Source organism: Electrona antarctica, assembly GCF_951216825.1.
Source record: "Electrona antarctica genome assembly, chromosome: 5".
NCBI lineage: Eukaryota > Metazoa > Chordata > Actinopteri > Myctophiformes > Myctophidae > Electrona > Electrona antarctica.
In genome coordinates this window covers 60,354,428-60,374,042 of record NC_136810.1, presented here as the reverse complement: position 1 = coordinate 60,374,042, position 19,615 = coordinate 60,354,428, and the positions used below count along the sequence as shown (strand labels likewise).

General features: G+C 45.3%; 1 protein-coding gene across 1 annotated transcript in view; it reads right to left on the bottom strand.

Annotated features, from left to right (window-relative positions):
* LOC306923543 (contactin-associated protein-like 2) overlaps positions 1–19,615 on the bottom strand; it is a gene marked incomplete at its 3' end in the record, with an annotated part of 333,896 nt that overhangs the window by 99,529 nt on the left and 214,752 nt on the right. The window contains exon 14 of the mRNA XM_079501713.1: positions 18,533–18,651. Coding sequence (XP_079357839.1) covers positions 18,533–18,651 — 119 coding nt within the window. The remainder of the gene's footprint in view (positions 1–18,532; positions 18,652–19,615) is intronic.

Sequence of the window (19,615 nt, the reverse complement as noted above, 5' to 3'; positions counted from 1 at the left end):
ACACCGGAGAAAAGCCCTACCACTGTAAACATTGTGACAAGAGTTTCAGTCGTCTTGATTCTTTGAAAACACACCTGCGTATCCACACGGGAGAAAGACCTTACCACTGTAAACAGTGTAACAAGAGTTTCAGTTACTTAGGTGTCTTGAAGAAACACCTGCGTATCCACACGGGAGAAAAACCTTTCCACTGTGACAAGAGTTTCAGTCAGAAGGAATTGATTGGAGATTTTTAGTGCACACGATGAGAAATAAAGAAGTACTTTAGAAAAAAGTCTGGTCTGATGGGACATTTATTCCACAATTAAGATGTATACAAATGATGAAGACAGTAGTTGGGACAACATGAAAATAAATGGACATTCATTGAGTATATGAGAGCACATTATCTCCAAAGTGGGTGGGTCTTTCCACATACACGACATGAGCTGGGCAACAGTTTGTACTGGTTCAAACTGGTTGCTCACCTCAGACGTGCAAATTACAAAGGCCTTTGATAGATGTAGCAAAGTGTAACAGAGTCACGACCCTGGAGAAGGCAGGGGACTGTGTGCCACGTGATAATTATTACACGTTGCACACACTGTGCCTCCCCAAAAGGTCTCTGACAGTGCCATCTTGACGAGGGGCTCCCTGGAGACCCATTTGCACTCAGCATTGAGTCTGACACCATATATGGAGTTTTAGTGGAGCAGATTACTGAAATACGATCGAAATATATGTTTCTGAGTATGAGAAATCCAATTCTGCATTTAGACCATCAAAATTATTTAATATTATGATGATAGAATGGGAATTAAACAATAAAGTGGGGCAGATTAAGTCCATATTCCATAATAATCCTTCACGTGGTGGTACAAGCACCAGATTTGGCACAATTGATGTCCAGGATGGACTTCCTAAGAAAAGTACGTTATCCAGCTGAAAATCCAAGATGGTCGCCAGTTTTCAAGATGGCCACCTCGTCAAATTAATAAGTCGATCTTTAATGAACAGAAATGTGTGATCCACACATTGATCCAAACATCAACATGAATGTATTCTGACTGGAAGAACTCAATGGTGTCAATTTAATTCCAATATGCCAGTTTTTAAGATGGCGGCTATTACGCGACTCAAAATTTGCTTTTTCGGAAGCTGTCTAATCTATTGTTGAAGGGCAACATCACCATTCATTGAAATGCTGTGATCAAGCTCTATTGGTTTGTAATGTTGTATATAAGAGTGATGTCAATGCACAACTGGTGACATCACTGCTGTGAGACTCAGCATGGGGTTCAGTGTCTGCTTGTAGTGTACTAGCTGTAGTTGTGGTTTACTAACTAAGCTGTTGTATTGGTGTACTCACTGTAGTTTGTTTGTAGTATACTTTAGTGTGTCTGTCTCGTGCTGCTGGTATGAAATGCTTGCCTTGTCTGTGGCTTTCACTACACAGTAGCTGGAGTTGGTTGGGCTTGACGTGCCGGGACAGCTGTACACAACCCAAAACCTGTCTGGTCTCACGTGGTATGAGATTGTAATCCATTGCCTGGGTAGGTTAGGGGAAGGGGACTAACAAACCAACTCCAAACACACCGGAAGCCAGAAATGGTGGAAGGTTGGGCTTGGGGCTAGCAACCCCAACTCGTAAAAAACTACGTATGCTACAGAAACCGCAAGAACACTACCCCAGGAAGAGCCTAGTCGGAGAGATTCCTCTGAAAACGAGGCCATGACGTGTACTGGTGAAAGCCTAAGGGAAGCCAGCTCACCGATAAATCTACTGAAGACAAAGGCAAAAACCAGGATAGGGACCTGGAACATCAGAACCCTATATGAGAGCAGCAAATCAGCGCAAGTGGCAAGCGAAATGAAGAGATATAACCTCACAATCCTTGGTTTATGCGAAACACGATGGAATGGAAGTGGCCAAACCAGACTAACTTCAGGGGAGACCATCATCTATTCCGGCCATGAAGACCTAGGCCATGACCACACCCAAGGAGTAGCCCTGATGATGACACCAGATGCCACAAAGGCAATGATGGCATGGGAACCAGTTTCATCACGACTCTTGTCAGCAAGATTCAACTCAAAGGGAAGAAAGTGCACAGTCATCCAGTGCTACGCACCAACCAACGCGGCCAGAGAAGAGGAAAAGGAAATGTTCTATAGTTCCCTACAATCTCTGATTGATCGCACACCAAGGAGAGACCTGAAAATCGTCATGGGAGACCTAAATGCGAAGGTGGGGGAGGACAACACAGGCAAAGAATTCATCATGGGAAGACATGGCATTGGCATCTGCAACGAAAATGGTGAGCTGTTTACGGACCTCTGCTCCTTCAATGATTTGGTCATTGGAGGTACCATTTTTCCACACAAGAGAATCCATAAGACTACCTGGATCTCGCCAGATGGAAAAACCGAAAACCAGATTGATCACATCACAGTTTCCCGCAAGTGGAGAAGAAGCCTACTGGATGTCAAGGTGAGGCGTGGAGCGGACGTAGCATCAGATCACCAGCTACTAGTGGCAAAAATGAAAGTCAAAATGAGATCTTTCCACACCACAACTGACAGACCACATCATAAGTTCAATGTCCAGTTTCTAAGGAACACCAGGAAAAGAGAAGAGTTCAACTGCAAAATCAAGAAAAACCTTGAGGTAGCAGCAGGATCAAATGAAACATCTATTGAAAACCACTGGACAGAACTTAAAAACACCTGGACGACCACTTGTGCAGAAGTTTTAGGCAAGAAGGTGCGAGAACAAAAAGTGTGGCTAACACCAGAGACATGGGATAAGATAGAACAGAGGAAAGAGCTGAAACAGAAGATCAACCAGTGTCAAGATCCACACGAGAAAACAGACCTGCAAGCAAAGTACAGGGAAGCAAACCGTCAAGTAAAGAAAAATGCAAGAGGCGACAAAAGGCGATTCATCCATGATATGACAGAAGAAGCAGAAATGGCAGCCAGACAGAAAAACATGAAGAGACTGTATGAAATAACACGGACTCTGTCAGGAAAGAACACCAACCCAAGTAAGCCAGTAAAGGATAAGGACGGCAAGACCATCACCAGCGATGCAGAACAGAGAGGCCGGTGGGTGGAACACTTCAAGGAAGTCCTAAACCGACCACCTCCATTGACTATTCCCAATATACCACCAGCAACTGCACAGCTTAATGTGAATACCAACCCCCCAACCAAAGCCGAAATCATCAAGGCCATCAAAAGGATGAAGAACGGCAAGGCTGGGGGTCCAGATGGCATCCCGCCTGAGGCACTCACGGCAGACCCAACAACGGCAGCAGAGATGCTACAGCCCCTCCTACAAAAGATCTGGGAGCAGGAACAAGTCCCAGCTGACTGGAGGCGAGGCCACCTGGTCAAACTACCCAAAAAAGGCGACTTGTCGCAATGTGGTAATTGGCGAGGGATCATGCTCCTATCTGTCCCAAGCAAGGTCCTGACCAGAGTCATCCTGGATAGATTGAGAGAAGCACTGGACAAGAGATTAAGACCAGAGCAAGCAGGGTTTCGCCAGGACAGGTCCTGTACAGACCACATCGCTACTCTGCGTATGATAATCGAACAGTCCATTGAATGGCAGACTTCTCTCTACCTAACATTTGTGGATTTTGAGAAGGCCTTCGACAGTGTGGACCGAGATACCATCTGGAAGCTGATGCAACACTACGGAATCCCTCAGAAATTCATCAACATCATCCAAAAGCTGCATGAAGACTCCGACTGCCAGATCATCCACAATGGAAAGCTAACTTGCCCTCTTGAAGTTAAGACCGGGGTGAGACAAGGCTGCATGCTCTCACCAACAATTTTCTTGATGGCCATCGACTGGATCATGAAAAACACAACCATGGCCAGTAAGACTGGCATCCAGTGGACCTTCACCCAACAACTCGAAGACCTTGACTTTGCAGACGATATCTGTCTTCTTTCTCACAAACACCAACACGCACAGTCAAAGCTAACACTACTCTCCGAAGAGGCAGCAAAGACTGGCCTCAAGATAAATGTGAAAAAGACAGAACTCATGAAGGTAAACAACAAACAGGATCTCCCAGTCCAACTACAGGGAGACAACATCAAAGAGACTGACCGCTTCACATATCTCGGGAGCATACTGGGCAAGGATGGTGGATCAGATGATGACATCAAAAGCAGAATAAACAAGGCCAGACACGTTTTCACCACGCTACGACCCATCTGGAACTCCAAGGCACTGTCCCTCCGAAATAAGACCAGAATATTTAACACCAACGTCAAGTCAGTTCTCCTCTATGGATCAGAGACATGGAGAGTGACAAATACTACCACCAACAAACTCCAGACATTTGTCAACAGATGCCTAAGGCGCATTCTGAACATCAGGTGGCCCGATACAATATCAAATGCCAGCCTGTTGGAGAAAACCAACCAAAACTCCATCAGCCAGGATGTGAAGAAGAGAAAGTGGGGGTGGATTGGACACACCCTCCGAAAACCTACTGACAACATCACTAGGCAAGCACTGGACTGGAACCCACAGGGCAAAAGAAAAGTGGGGAGGCCAAAACAGACCTGGAGAAGATCAGTGGAGAGTGAGGCAAAGACGACCGGATTATCGTGGGCCCAGCTGAAGAAAACTGCTCAAAACAGAGTCCGATGGCGGGGTGTGATTGCGGCCCTATGCTCCACCTAGGAGCCTACAGGAATAAGTCAAGTAAGTCATACTTTAGTGTCCTAAATGCTATCTAATAAGACCCTGTATATATCTCAACTAGAAGTTTAGTTAGTTGTAGCATTGTAGTTGATAGCCGCACCTGAATTGATAGGATGTGTCAGCGTGGGAGAGCTGTGACAAGGGTAACAGGGATTCAGTTACCTGGATGGTGTACAGATCGCACAGGACTTGCACTGGATGAATGATTGGGCTAGGTGTAGGGCACCAGATGCTTGAACCTAGATGCATCCCATATTTCAATGTGCTTTGAAGTTTTGTACGGTTGGGTGGTGAAAGGATACAGCCCTCGGCCTTTAACCGTATAACACAAGATGTTCCGCTACTAAAACTGATTGGAGGAAGTGTTTCCTCTGTCAAACAGATACGAAAGAGGAGTTAAAGTCTCCCCGTATTTCAGGCAATACACCTGCCCATTATGTTAGACTCATCCAGATTGGATGATGGAGGCAAAACAGTACAAAGTATCACCAAAGATTTCGGGCAAATGTTTAGCAACTGAAACCCGAGCATTCCACTAAGAGAGCAGCTGAAATTCAGAATGATCCTGGTGATGGACACGCAACAATTCAAAGAGTGCACTGCAGCGGATGTGATCTCCCCCCCATCGAAGCCCTGTATGACGATCGTTGTGTCAGCAAAGCTCGTGGAATTATGAGGGACCCAAGCCATCCCAACCGCAGACTGTTTGAGATGCTGCCACATGGAAAACGACTGCAAATAAGCTTCTTTCCCCAAACAATCAGATACATGAACGAACTGATAAGAACCAGGGAGAAAGTTTACCTAACTTTGCTACTACAGGGAAACATGCACATGTAGGCTATATGTTACTATTTTTCTAGCACTCTTTATTCTATCCCTTTGTTTGCTGTGCTTGCTGTGTTTTTTGTTGCTTGAATATTATGCTATCTATGCTCTGTCAAGCCAAACAAAAATAAGTTTTACTCTTATGTACCTGTACACAAGATGTAACAAAGTCCAACCTTGAACCTTGATCTATAGGTTCAAGCTAACCTGACTCCGCCAGATGGGGCAGAGTTCCCAGATGGGAGCAGGAGGGGGGGGAACCCAGTGTACTCTCTGCTGCCCCATCTGGTGGAGTCAGGTTAGGTTCAAGCATCTGGTGCCCTACACCTAGCCTGGCCGTTCATCCAGTGCCATTTAAGTCCTGTGCGATCTGTACACCATCCAGGTAACTGAAGCCCCGTTACCCTTGTCTCAGCTCGCCCACGCTGGCACATCTTGTCAATTCAGGTGCGGCTATCTAACTACAATACTACAACTAACTAAACTTCTAGTGGAGATATATACAGGGGCTAATTAGCATTTAGGACACTAAAGTATACAACAAACTACAGTGAGTACACTACAACAGTTAGTAAACTACAGCTACGCTACAAGCCGACACTGAACCCCATGCTGAGTCTCACAGCAGGGATGTCACCAGTGTGTCCTGGTTGTACTCTTATATACAAAATTACAAACCAATAGAGATTGATCACAGCATTTCAATGCATGATCAACGAATGATGTTGCCCTTCAACAATATCTATGATCAGACAGCTTCCGAAAATGTTAATTTTGAGTCACGTAATAGCTGCATCTTGCAAACTGGCGGCCATATTGGAATTCAATTCCAACACCATTGAGTTATTACAGTCAGAATACATTCATTTTGATGTTTGGATCATTAACACATTTAAATTCTACTTCGAAAACCTTTTTGTTGTTTTGTTTTTTTGCATTTGACGAGGCGGCCATCTTGAAAACTGGCAGCCATCTTGGATTTTCAGCTGGATAACGTGCTTTTCATAGAAAGTACATCCTGGACATCATGTGTGCCAAATTTGGTGCTTGTACCACCAAGTGAAAGATTCTTATGGAATATTGACTTCAACTGCCTCAGCTTTTCGTTTAATTCCCATTGTATCATCATACACATACATTTCAATGTATAGGCCATCAAAATAGGATTATTCAATCAAACTATAGTTCAAACACTGTTTAAAACCATTTTGAAAGGCAGCCATCTTGAAAAATGGTGGCTATTTTGTTTTTTTCAAGTGGACAACATACTTTTCTGAGAGAGTAGGTTCTGAAGCACTTGTGTGCCAGATTTGGTGCTTGTATGATCACGTGAACGATTCTTATGATATATTGACTTAATCTGCTGCACTATTTAAGAACATTGTGAGAGCAATATGTTAAAATGAAAAAAATACAGGGAATTGTATATGAACGGGTAGAGAATTAATATTCTCCAATCAGAATCCAACCAGAAACTGCTTCTGGCATAATGTTCCGTCTGATGAGCTTTATTATTGATATCAAACCGGATCGCTGATTTCTTTTTTATTATTACTTGCGCAAGCAGAGCGTGCAAGTCATGTTTTCGGCCAGGTGCGATGTTTGGGGCCAGCACACGTTATGACGTCATATGCTGGCCCCAAGCTGACCATGCAGGTGTGTTTTAGTCATGCTACGAAGCATATGTCCCATGACGTGATGAAGATTATGTACCAATGCCAGGGTATAATTGGTTGACGATGATGATACGTTTCAGTGTCAATTGACCCAGCCGATTACATTATACCACCAACCACTCAGAAAAGTAAATATACATACATATATACATGTACACATATATGGACACATGAGCATAATGACGTGTTAAATATATGTACCAGTGCCAGGGTATAGTTGACGGTGACGTAACGATGACGTGTTCCAGTGTGACGTCAAACAAGCTTATAAGTAATTACCATCATCATTTTTCAACACTAGTGTGCGCTCTGCTTGCGCACTAGTAGGCCATTTATGTCCTACTTGTGTGCAACAAGCAAGTAGGCACTCGACAGAGTGCAGTTCTAGTTATTATTATTTTGGCTTGGCCTTTCCTTCTTTAGCGATCCTAGACCGGATTGCGCAACCGCTCTGTCGTCCACCTCCCATTATACAGGCTGACTAAAAAGCTGAATAACTCAAAATCTACGGAGCTCTCCATGGTTTGGATAAAATGCGCGATGTTCGGAGGTCTTTGCTGATTATCCGGTGGTTTAGATGGAAACATTGGCGCTTTCTAGAGCAAGGATGGCTTCATTTTAGCTCGCTAGCATTGACGCTATTTATGTAGCATTAAAGATGGGCACTCCAGACAGGATGTCACTCCAGTGTGTGCTGCATTGAAATAGGCTCGGCAGTCTGCGTGCGGTTGGCTCTGCGTCCAGCAGGAGGCAGTATATGGGTTAAGTCACCTGAACAAGCACCAGCGTATCCACACAGGATAAAGACTATGGCACTGAAAACAAAATGTGACAAGAGATTCAGTCGTCCATACAGGAGGGGCGAACTCCACTTGCGACCGCGACGGGTCGCTTCGACGGCTGTCTGAGTCGTCGCAACGAGTGCCCATCGTCGCGGGTGCCTGACTCGTCCCGACGGGTCGCCACAGGTGCCCATCGTCTCGACGGGGGCCTGTTTTTGTCGGCGTTTCTGAGTCGTCGCGACGATTGCCCATCGTCTCGACGGGGGCCTGTTTTGTCGCGACGATTGCCCATCGTCTCGACGGGGGCCTGTTTTTGTCGGCGTTTCACCCGTGCGTCGGAGAACGGGCGCTCGTGCTCGCATCTGCCTCTCTCCCTCCTTCCCTCCATCCTATGTGTGTGCTTCCCCCCCCCCCCCCCCCACCCGACCGCCTCCCCCTGTGGGGTAGGGGGTCGGGTGGGGGTCCCTGCGGACCTTTGGGGGGGGGGGGGGGGGGGGGGGGGGGGGTCCGGGTCCCCTTGGGAATCCCTTTACGCATGCCTTCATTTGTCCCCGTGAATTGCTTCCATTATTTTAATCCAATAACCATATGTTGCATCACATTTTATCGATTGATATAACTTCAATAACCTCCGGAAATAAGGATTTTCTTTTATTCGATTTGAACGTTTAATGGCCTAAGACAAGTGTTTATTTTTTTTTTCCTTTTACGCACGAGAGAGAGAGAGAGAGAGAGAGAGAGAGAGAGAGAGAGAGGGGGGGGGGAGAGAGAGAAAGAGAGAGCGCACGCACGCAGACGGAATGTGTTCACGCTCGTCCTTCTGGGGGGTCCCCGGGAGACCCCCCCAACGCAATAGATAACACAGAAATCACACTATACAATGCATTTACATTCAGCCGATCTACGAGCTCATATCTGCTTCTTTGCGAAAGCCGCGCATTGCGACGTATTCTGTCTGTCTGTCTGTCTGTCTGTCTGTCTGTCTGTCTGTCTACCAATATGGTAGCCTACATCTACTTTTGTCAATTGTTTAAAGCTTACAAAAGAAACAAAAAGGATTTGTTTGAATGTATTGACTTTTGAGGACTGCATACGCCTCTGTAACTGTAATAAACAACATTAACAATATAATCAGAATCCAGTCTTTATACTTTATTAATACAATGGTTTTAAAATTGCAGTCATTTTAAAATTGCATTAATTTCATTATGTTGATGGTATTTATTTAAAATGATTTAAGGACGTTTGGTGGTTCATTCGTTTTGTATAAAATAACAGAAACATTTGAGGACAAAAAATGTATTGTATTACAGCTGCTTCGATATAAAGGACATTGTAAAGCGACTACGTGAGAAATAAACTTTAAAGTCGCTGAGAGGCGATGGGATGGGCTATGTTGTCAGACGCGCTCCGCTCCACAAACAAAAGGAATTCGCTGGGTCCAAAACAATGCGTTTAAGGGGTTTTATTAAAGAAATGTGAATAACTCAAAGAGTGCTCAAACAAAAAGTAAAGCAACAACAGCGATCAACATAAATAAAAGAAAGCAAAAATAAAGCGGTCAACAAAAGGTATGGCGTTCCATACCCCCCCTCTCTCTCACTGTGTGTGCCAAACAGGTGACGTTTATGAATTAATCAGGCCCCGTCAATCAAGCGCATTCATTTCATTGACCAAAGATATAATCAACATAACCACACATTGCAACAATCCCATTCATGGCTCCTATACAGACATAATTTCCTTAAAGCAGTAAATTGAATGAAAGAATGAATGAATGAATGAATGCATTAATGAATGGATGAGTAATTTATTTCGGTGCAGAATAGTTCAATGGAAAACTTAAACATGTCTGTCTGTCAGCGTGCGCTGACAGACAGACAGACAGACAGACAGACAGACAGAATACGTCGCAATGCGCGGCTTTCGAAAAGAAGCAGATATGAGCTCGTAGATCGGCTGAATGTAAATGCATTGTATAGTGTGATTTCTGTGTTATCTATTGCGTTGGGGGGGTCTCCCGGGGACCCCCCAGAAGGACGAGCGTGAACACATTCCGTCTGCGTGCGTGCGCTCTCTCTTTCTCTCTATCCCCCCCCTCTCTCTCTCTCTCTCTCTCTCTCTCTCTCTCTCTCGTGCGTAAAAGGAAAAAAAAAATAAACACTTGTCTTAGGCCATTAAACGTTCAAATCGAATCAAAAAAAATCCTTATTTCCGGAGGTTATTGAAGTTATATCAATCGATAAAATGTGATGCAACATATGGTTATTGGATTAAAATAATGGAAGCAATTCACGGGGACAAATGAAGGCATGCGTAAAGGGATTCCCAAGGGGACCCGGACCCCCCCCCCCCCCCCCCCCCCCCCCCCAAAGGTCCGCAGGGACCCCCACCCGACCCCCTACCCCACAGGGGGAGGCGGTCGGGTGGGGGGGGGGGGGGGGAAGCACACACATAGGATGGAGGGAAGGAGGGAGAGAGGCAGATGCGAGCACGAGCGCCCGTTCTCCGACGCACGGGTGAAACGCCGACAAAAACAGGCCCCCGTCGAGACGATGGGCAATCGTCGCGACAAAACAGGCCCCCGTCGAGACGATGGGCAATCGTCGCCACGACTCAGAAACGCCGACAAAAACAGGCCCCCGTCGAGACGATGGGCACCTGTGGCGACCCGTCGGGACGAGTCAGGCACCCGCGACGATGGGCACTCGTTGCGACGACTCAGACAGCCGTCGAAGCGACCCGTCGCGGTCGCAAGTGGAGCTCGCTGTCTCTCCGTCCATATGCTTTGAAATTACACCTGGAGAAAGATCATACATCTGTAAAGAGTGTGACAAGAGATTCAGTGTTTTAATGAAACCTGAAGAGACACCAGCGAATACACACTGGAGAAAAGCCTTACTATTGTAGACAATGGGGCAAGAGTTCCAATCTGTCAAGTGTATCTACATTGGATAGAAACCTATATGAAGGAACAGCAGCATCTCCACATTGCCGGGCACAGCTGCACTAATAACTTTTGGGGCAGGCCCGTCTATAGTTTAAATGGACAGTTATCAGTCAAAAGGGAGACATCGAAGAGGAAGGATGGATGGGGAAAGATCAACATATGGAATGTAGGATGAAAGGTCAGCTCCATATAGATCTAAGGGTTTGAGGTTTGAGGTCAGATGTACAGTTACTGGCTAATATTGCAGAAGCAGCGAGTGCTGGGGTGAGGGCCAGCATCTGTCTGATTATGTCACTCCACTGCCGTTCCATCTCGGTCCGTTCGGCACTGCCGGTAAACTGCCGGTAACTGCCGGTAACAGCTGCGGCGCTGCCGGGAGAAGGGGCGGTATCTGCCGGGGGATCCCTTTTGTTTAACCTATACACAAATGACTGTGTCAGCTCACAGCCCAATCAGTGTGTAGTCAAGTTCTCTGACGACACTGTTATCCTTAGTCTACTCACAAGTGAAGGTAACACCAGTAGCCATACAACTGGAGTGGACAGGTTTGTAACCTGGTGTGATGAACATCACTTACAAGTTAATGTAAGGAAAACTGAGGAGATTGTAGTGGATCCCAGGTCTATAGGTGACCACACCACGATCACCATACATGGTCATGACATCAAACAGGTCACCTCCTATAAATATCTAGGAGTGCACATGGATTGTGATATAAGCTGGCACTCCCATGTGAAGTATGTGTGCAAAAGTACACCAGCGCCTTCATTTTCTCCATAGGCTCAGACTTTTTTGTGTAACTAGAAACCTAATGCTGATCTTCTATAGAACTAGTATAGCGTCAATTCTAAGGTATGGTATCACCAGTTGGTTTGGAAACCTAACTAAATGGCAGGGAAGGTCATGGGTATGTCTACACCTCCGATCACCCCCCAGGTCATCTTTGAGCAGGCCACCATTGGACAGGTTAAGAAAATTGTGTCTGACCCCTCCCATGTACTATTCCCTGAGTACCGGCTAATGCCATCAGGTACGAGGTACGAGGTCCATGTGTGCAAGTATAATAGGTACAAGCATTCCTTTGTCCCTCTGTCAATCACACTCCTTAACAGAGTCCTTGCAGAAGGCAGACAGGGTAGGGATCGAAGGTTTTGAGGTGATGTTCTTCCCCTCTTTTGCACTAGGTATGGTGGTGTGTGGTATTTTAATGTTGTGCGGGTAACTGTGTGCCTTTGTTGTCTTGTATTGTGTATTGTATTGTATTGTATCTGTATGCTGCAGGGCGGGTCCTTGGGGTCCAAGACAAATTTCTCCCTCGGGAGACAAAATAAAGAAACCTTTAACCTTGAACCTTGGATTATGTCATTCCACTGCTGTTCTATCTCGGTCCGTTCAGCACCGCTGGTAAACTGCCGGTAACTGCCGGTAACTGCCGGTTAACAGCCGCAGTGCTGCCGGGAGAAGGGGCAGCATCTGCCGTGGAAACTGGGGGGAGTATGACACTGTACTCCGCGGCAGTGCGTTACTCCGACATGCGTTGTGTCGTGCTTGCGGTTAGGGTTTGCAGTAGAGTGTTGGACTGATGCCGCCGAGAAACACTGTCGCCTGCTGCGGGTGTTCTGCGGCTGATGCCGTTGCCGGAAAATGCTCTCTCTCTCCAATATTGATGAAATCAGGGTTTCTCCATATATGGGCTTTATATTGATGACATCAGGGATCTCCATACATCCGGGATCACCATACATCAGGGATTTGATGATGTCACGTGATGTCACGAGGCATGACCATATACCTGGGGTGATCGACCAACCAAACAAACAACACACTGACGGGAAATGCACAATTTCATAGTAAATGTGACATGCGGTTGCAATAAGATAAATTCAGTACACATGCACAAACTGCAGTGGCGCCTGAACAAAGTGGTGTCGTTAGTCATGCATGGTGATGGTTTGTATGCTGTGTGACGTCGGCCAGCCCTGAACTCAGCCTATATAAAGTGTGAAACAACTGTTTTTTTTTTAAGATTTCAGAAAGAGTCAGGGTGATTATTCAGAGAGCTATTTAGTGAGTGGTAACATAGGCTGCAGAACACCTCCACCCAATCTCATCACAGTCCATTTATAACAGCCTTTCTGAGAATGAACCACTGCTCCTGTAAGGTATGAGGTCTCCCCAGACCCAGGTCAGCTTTACTGAGCGTCTGCATGGCTTAACGTCTCATGTCTACCTTCAATACGCAAAGAGGAGCCGCAATGACCTGGACTGCCAAATGTCAAACGTCAGATCCCCACCGCCGCCTGTAAGACGATCAACAGCTCTCTAAACGGCAAGAAACAAGAAGACAAAACCCAACCAAGATTACACTGTCATCAACAACCCACCAAGCAGTGCTTAATTTCAGCCGGAGCTTGGCGGAGCTCAGCTCCGGTACCTGTCACTTGAGCTCCCCCACCTGTAGAGGCAGCTCCGGCAGCTGTAGAGGGCGCTCCGCCACCCCAAATGCACATTACTATATACGTCTCTATTATTATTTTAGTTTCATTTTCAAGTCAACTAGGCTTCTTCCTCGTCATAGTTACTTCTATTTCCAGTACGATTCCAAAATAAAACATGGCTTGAATGATCGCATTGCAACTTTGCAAGTACAAGTACAAACAAAAAAACACTTATTTTGAAATGTGTGCCCGTTTTGAGAGGAAATAGGTGGCTATGGAAGTGAGGCTTGACGCATCACTGTTGACGGTGTCGGATGCGTAAATAAAAATAACTCTCGTCTCGACTTTTGCAATTTGCATCTGTTGTCGTTCGTTGCATATGGAATATGGAACTTTCATACTTTTATGGAGCAATGCTACTTGGAGTTTAGCCTTGGGGACAGCATGCGTTTTGTTCTCAATACAACATGGACATGGTGAGTTCTTATGAACAGAACTGACTGCATTGCCAAATCTCGCAAAGACACCCGGCTTTACAACATGGCTCGATCAGAATCGAATATCATAACGCTTGCTTTGGTGGGCCCGGGAAAAAAAAGACTAGTACAGAATTAAGTAGTAATAGCATTATTGAGTTGTCATCGGAGGAGGAGGAGGTGGTGGTCGGAGGAGGCGGAGATGGAACTTGGATAAGGACAACAACAACGCATGCAGGTATTTAGCATTGCGTACTGTTCTGATGATGGGCCACCCTAACTTAATACTGTATTTTATACAATATCTAATATAACGTTGAGCCGCTGTGCCAACTGAACTGCAAATGCCTACTGTAGTTGTGTGTTGTGAGCCGGCGGGCCCCTGTGTAAACTGCTGCTGCAAATGTTATTGATTGACTGAAATTGTATTCAGTTTGTTTGGTTACAGTTCAAACGAAAGTAGCCTACACAGGTCAATACAAAATCTGACTGCTACGAGTATAAAACCAGAAAAGGCTTAAGACTTGTTACTTCAGGGTCCTCCATTTTCAATTAATCAGAACATTTAAAGACAAAAATGTCTATATGCCTACTCTATTGTGTTCTGATGGGTGGGCTGGCCGTTGGTTGTGCTAAAAAAGGCAAAAAAACGGGATAAAGAAAATGTGCACCCGAGCTCCGGCACCTAATAATTTAGAAATTAAGCACTGCCACCAAGCCTATTGTAACGCAGCCAGGAGAAGTGAAGACTGATCAGATGACTTACACAAGAAAGAAACCTCACGCCTGTAAAAAATGTGACAAGAGTTTCAGTCAGTTAAGTCAACTGACAATACACCAACGTATCCACACGGGAGAAAAACCCTACCACGGTAAACAATGTGACAAGAGTTTCAGTCAGTTCAGTCACATGAAAATACACTATCGTATCCACACTGGAGAAAAACCTTTTGAATGTAAACATTGTGAAAAAAGTTTGAAGACACACCTGCGTATCCACACCGGAGAAAAACCATACCACTGTAAACATTGTGACAAGGTTTTCAGTCAGTTAGGTTATCTGAAGATGCACCAACGAATCCACACTGGAGAAAAACCTTACCACTTTAAACAGTGTGACAAGAGTTTCACAGAGTCAGGTCACCTGAAGAAACACCAGCGTATCCACACTGGAGAAAAAACATACCACTGTAAACAGTGTGACAAGAGTTTCAGTAGGTTAGATCATCTGCAGGCACACCAGCGTATCCACACTGGAGAAAAACCCTACCACTGTAAACATTGTGACAAGAGTTTCAGTCAGTAAAGTCACATGAACAACCACCAGCGTATCCACACAGGAGAAAAACCATTCCACTGTAAACAGTGTGACAAGAGTTTCAGTCATCTTGAATCTTTGAAAATGCATCTGCGTATGCACACGGGAGAAAGACCTTACCACTGTAAACAGTGTAACACGAGCTTCATCAGTATGTGACTTGAAGAGACACCAGCGTATCCACACGGGAGAAAAACCTTTCCACTGTAAACAATGTGACAACAGTTTCAGTCTGTTACATCACCTGAGCAGGCACCAGCGTATACACACAGGAGAAAAACCTTTCCACTGAAGACAATGTGACAAGAGTTTCAGTCGTCCATATGCTTCGAAAATACATCTGGAGAAAGATCTTACATCTGTAAAGAGTGTGAGAGTTTCAGTGTTTTAATGAACCCTGAAGAGACACCAGTGAATCCACACTGGATAAAAGCCTTACTATTGTAGACAGCGTGGCAAGGTTCCAATCAGTCAAGTCTAAACCTATATACCAGCATCTCCACATGCCATGTCTTTCCACCAGTGTGCTAAAAGCACCAACACACAAACATGGTCACATGTTCAAGTAGAGCAGACGTAGAATACGTACATGGACAGGCTGAGTGCTGGGCTAAAGAGACTTCAGTAGTTGATGGATGGGGCCTGCACACCATACTTTCTTTATTGAGCTTTCGGACAATGTTTCGATCTATTTGATCTTCATCAGGTCGGTGGAATAGATTAGAAAGGAATAGAATAGAAACATTGTCAGAAAGCTCAATAAAGAAAGTATTTTGTACCTCCATCCATCAAAAACACATGTTCAAGAAGCCAATACTACGGTAGCTGCAAGTTACTCTAAAGGCAGCTACATACCTCACAGTTCGGACTGAATAGGAACCTTTTTCTTCTCTGATGACTGTACCAAATAAACTTTAGACAGATAAATGCCAACACATGCTGCCACCGAACTCTTCTGTAGTGTTGTAGTCGAGTCCACCTAAAGCGAGTGCAAGGCAAGACCAAGTCTGATGGGGGGGGGGGGGGGGTCCGAGTCAAGACTGAGTGTGGGAGGGGGTCGAGTCCGAGACAAGACAGAGAGTCGAGAAAGAGATCAGGTTTTTTTTCTAATTTGACCGGAACGCATGACTGAAGTAAGGCCACCTACCACAAGAGCTGAACTCAGGTCAAGAATACCTTTCCTGTGATGCTATTTTCTACCGACAAAGTTCGTGGACGGTAACTAAAAGATGGATGTAGGAGGGGGGCCAGCACCCCTCAAAAGTGGGTGGGGATGCATTAATGAATGCCCCACCCATGTTTTACAACTTGCATTGTTCTCGACTTGCACCAGACCTGACCAGATCACACCACCAGATCAGACCACAGTAGGCCAATTGCCAAACTTGTAAATTGGTATGGACAGAAGACAATATACATAATTCAGGGCCTTTCCCTGCGTGTGCGTTGACAGTGTTGCAAAACCACTCATGTCATCTGTGCTGTGAACAAAACAATTCCCCAATTGAGCACAAACACAGTGGTTGTAAGTACACAGGTGGATCCAGAAACTTGAAAGACGGACCTGTAAGTGTCCATTTGTAGTTGAGTTACAGAAACGACAAAGGTTTACTTGGATCCCTGGTGGTCCCTGAATCCGACATTTGAAACTGCATTATAAGATTGTGCCAAACCACTCATGCCATCTGTACTGTGAACAAAACAATTCCCCAATTGAGCACAAACACAGTGGTTGTAAGTACACAGGTGGATCCAGAAACTTGAAAGACGGACCTGTAAGTGTCCATTTGTAGTTGAGTTACAGAAACGACAAAGGTTTACTTGGATCCCTGGTGGTCCCTGAATCCGACATTTGAAACTGCATTATAAGATTGCGCCAAATTCAGGACACATGCACAAACTGCAGCGGTGCCTGAACAAAGTGGTGTTGTTAGTCATGCATGGCTTGTATTGTGTGTGACGTCTGCAAGCTATGAACTCAGCCTATATTAAGTGTGAAAAAACTATATTTTTTAAGATTTCAGAAAGTGTCAGGAGATTCCTCAAAGGAGTAGAGACAAATAAATCCCATCATAGTCCATTTATAGCAGCCTTTCTGAGAATTGTAAGGTATGAGGTCTCCCCAGACTCAGGTCAGCTTTACTGAGCGTCCGTATGGCTCAACGTCTCAGGACTACCTTCAAGAATACGCAAAGAGGAGCCACAATGACCTGGACTGCCAAATGCAGAGCAAAGGCCAGATCCCCACCGCCGCCTGTCTGACGATCAACAGCTCTCTAAATGGCCAGAAACAAGAAGACAAAAAACAACCAAGATTGCGCTGTCGTCAACAGCTTACCGAGACTATTGTAACTCGGCCAGGAGAAGTGAAGACTATTCAGACAACCTGCACAGGAAGAAAACCCCATGCCTGTAAACATTGTGACAAGAGTTTCAGTCATTTCAGTAAACTGGAGAGACACCAGCGTATCCACACGGGAGAAAAACCTTTCCACTGTAAACAATGTGACAAGAGTTTCAGTCAGTTAAGTCAGGTGACAATACATCAGCGTATCCACACTGGAGAAAAACCTTTCCACTGTAAACAATGTGACAACAGTTTCAGTCGTCTAGATGCTTTGCAACTACACCAGCGTATCCACACTGGAGAAAAACCCTACCACTGTAAACATTGTGACAAGAGTTTCAGTAATATAGGTGCCTTGAAGACACACCTGCGTATCCACACGGGAGAAAGACCTTACCACTGTAAAAAGTGTAACAAGAGTTTCAAACAGTTATGTGACTTGAAGAGACACCAGCGTATCCACACAGGAGACAAACATTTCCACTGAAAACAATGACATCCATATGCTTTGAAAATACACCTGGAGACAAGAGTTTCAGTGTTTTAATGAACCCTGAAGAGACACCAGCCAATAGTAAGGCGAGACAATGTTATGATGAAAGGCTCCACCATGCATCAGTTTGTGCTTGCCTGTGGGTATGAGCTCCACACACCGCACAATAGCATAGCGGGAAGGGAAATGAAATGAAATGGGATTGTTTTTTTTTTCATTGTGCATTCATTAATGTGGGTCCAAAAATACGGTAATTGAGTCATTGAGTCGAGTCTAGAGTCCCATTTGTGGTGACTCGAGTAAGTGTCTTTAACTCGAGTCACCATCTCTGCCTGGCAGTCGTATGCAAAGGCTGAAGCTATGTCATTTTTATGTAGACATAGCACTCTATAGTGTATACTGTACATATTGTTTAATTGTACATAATATTCTACTCTTAGATGGATGTTGCTTAGTTTACGTGCGTGCGTGCGTGCGTGCGTGCGTGCGTGCGTGCGTGCGTGCGTGCGTTACCTGCTCCATAGACGTGCTGTAGTTGACCTGGATGACGGTGCGTCTCTCTCTGCTGCCTCCAGAAGTCACTTTGGTCTGAGCTGGAAGGCTGTGCATGACTGTGGTCCACACCTTGTCCTCTATGCACGCACGCACGCACGCACGCGCGCGCGCACACGCACGTACGCGCGCACACACACACACACACACACACACTGAAATTGAATTGACGTGTTTGTTCACTATACGGACGCACCTTTGGTGATGTAAACCAGGGGTTCTCAACCCGTGGGTCGCGACCCCTCGGGGGGTCGCCAAATTATTTTAGGGGGTCCCCAAATTATTTTCAAAAAAAATAAAAAATAAATAAAATGTTTTTTTTTCCACGATTTTTCAAAAATAGCAGACCTACAAGCTCGTAGCGCGCCGTGGCGCGCTATGAGCTTGTAGATCTGCTATTTTTAAATAGCTAAATTATAACAATGCTTAAAACACCAAAAGGGGTTCCCGCCCAAAATGGTTTAAGGTTATTGTAGCAGTCAATTTATATTGGGGGTCGGGAGGGTGGCGGGGCGGGCGTCCCGAGACGTTGCCAAAGCATTTTCGGGGGTCCCCGGCCAAAAACGTTGAGAACCCCTGATGTAAACGACGGTGTGAGAAAAACAGATACAAAGATGCATGCGTGCTATATGTTTATGAATTTCTAAGTGTATGACTGGAACCGTATTCTGTGGCCAATTAGCCACAGCGTATGGCGGTGAGGGATTGTGTGTGTGTGTATGTGTGTGTGTGTGTGTGTGTGTGTGTGTGTGTGTGTGTGTGTGTGTGTGTGTGTGTGTGTGTGTGTGTGTGTGTGTGTGTGTGTGTGTGTGTGTGTGTGTGTTTGGCCACAGCCCTATGGCGGTGATTCATCGTATGTAAATCTATGTATAGAAGTGAATATGATATTGTGTAAAACTGGCCTCATATTCTCTGGTCTAAAAGCCACATAGTTCAGTGGTTCTCAACCAGCGGTCCTTGAGGGGGTTCCAGGTGCTCCCAAGCTGAATGATGTACAGTCGGTAACCAAATGGACCCTTATAGATCTTTAACTCTTGAGAGTGT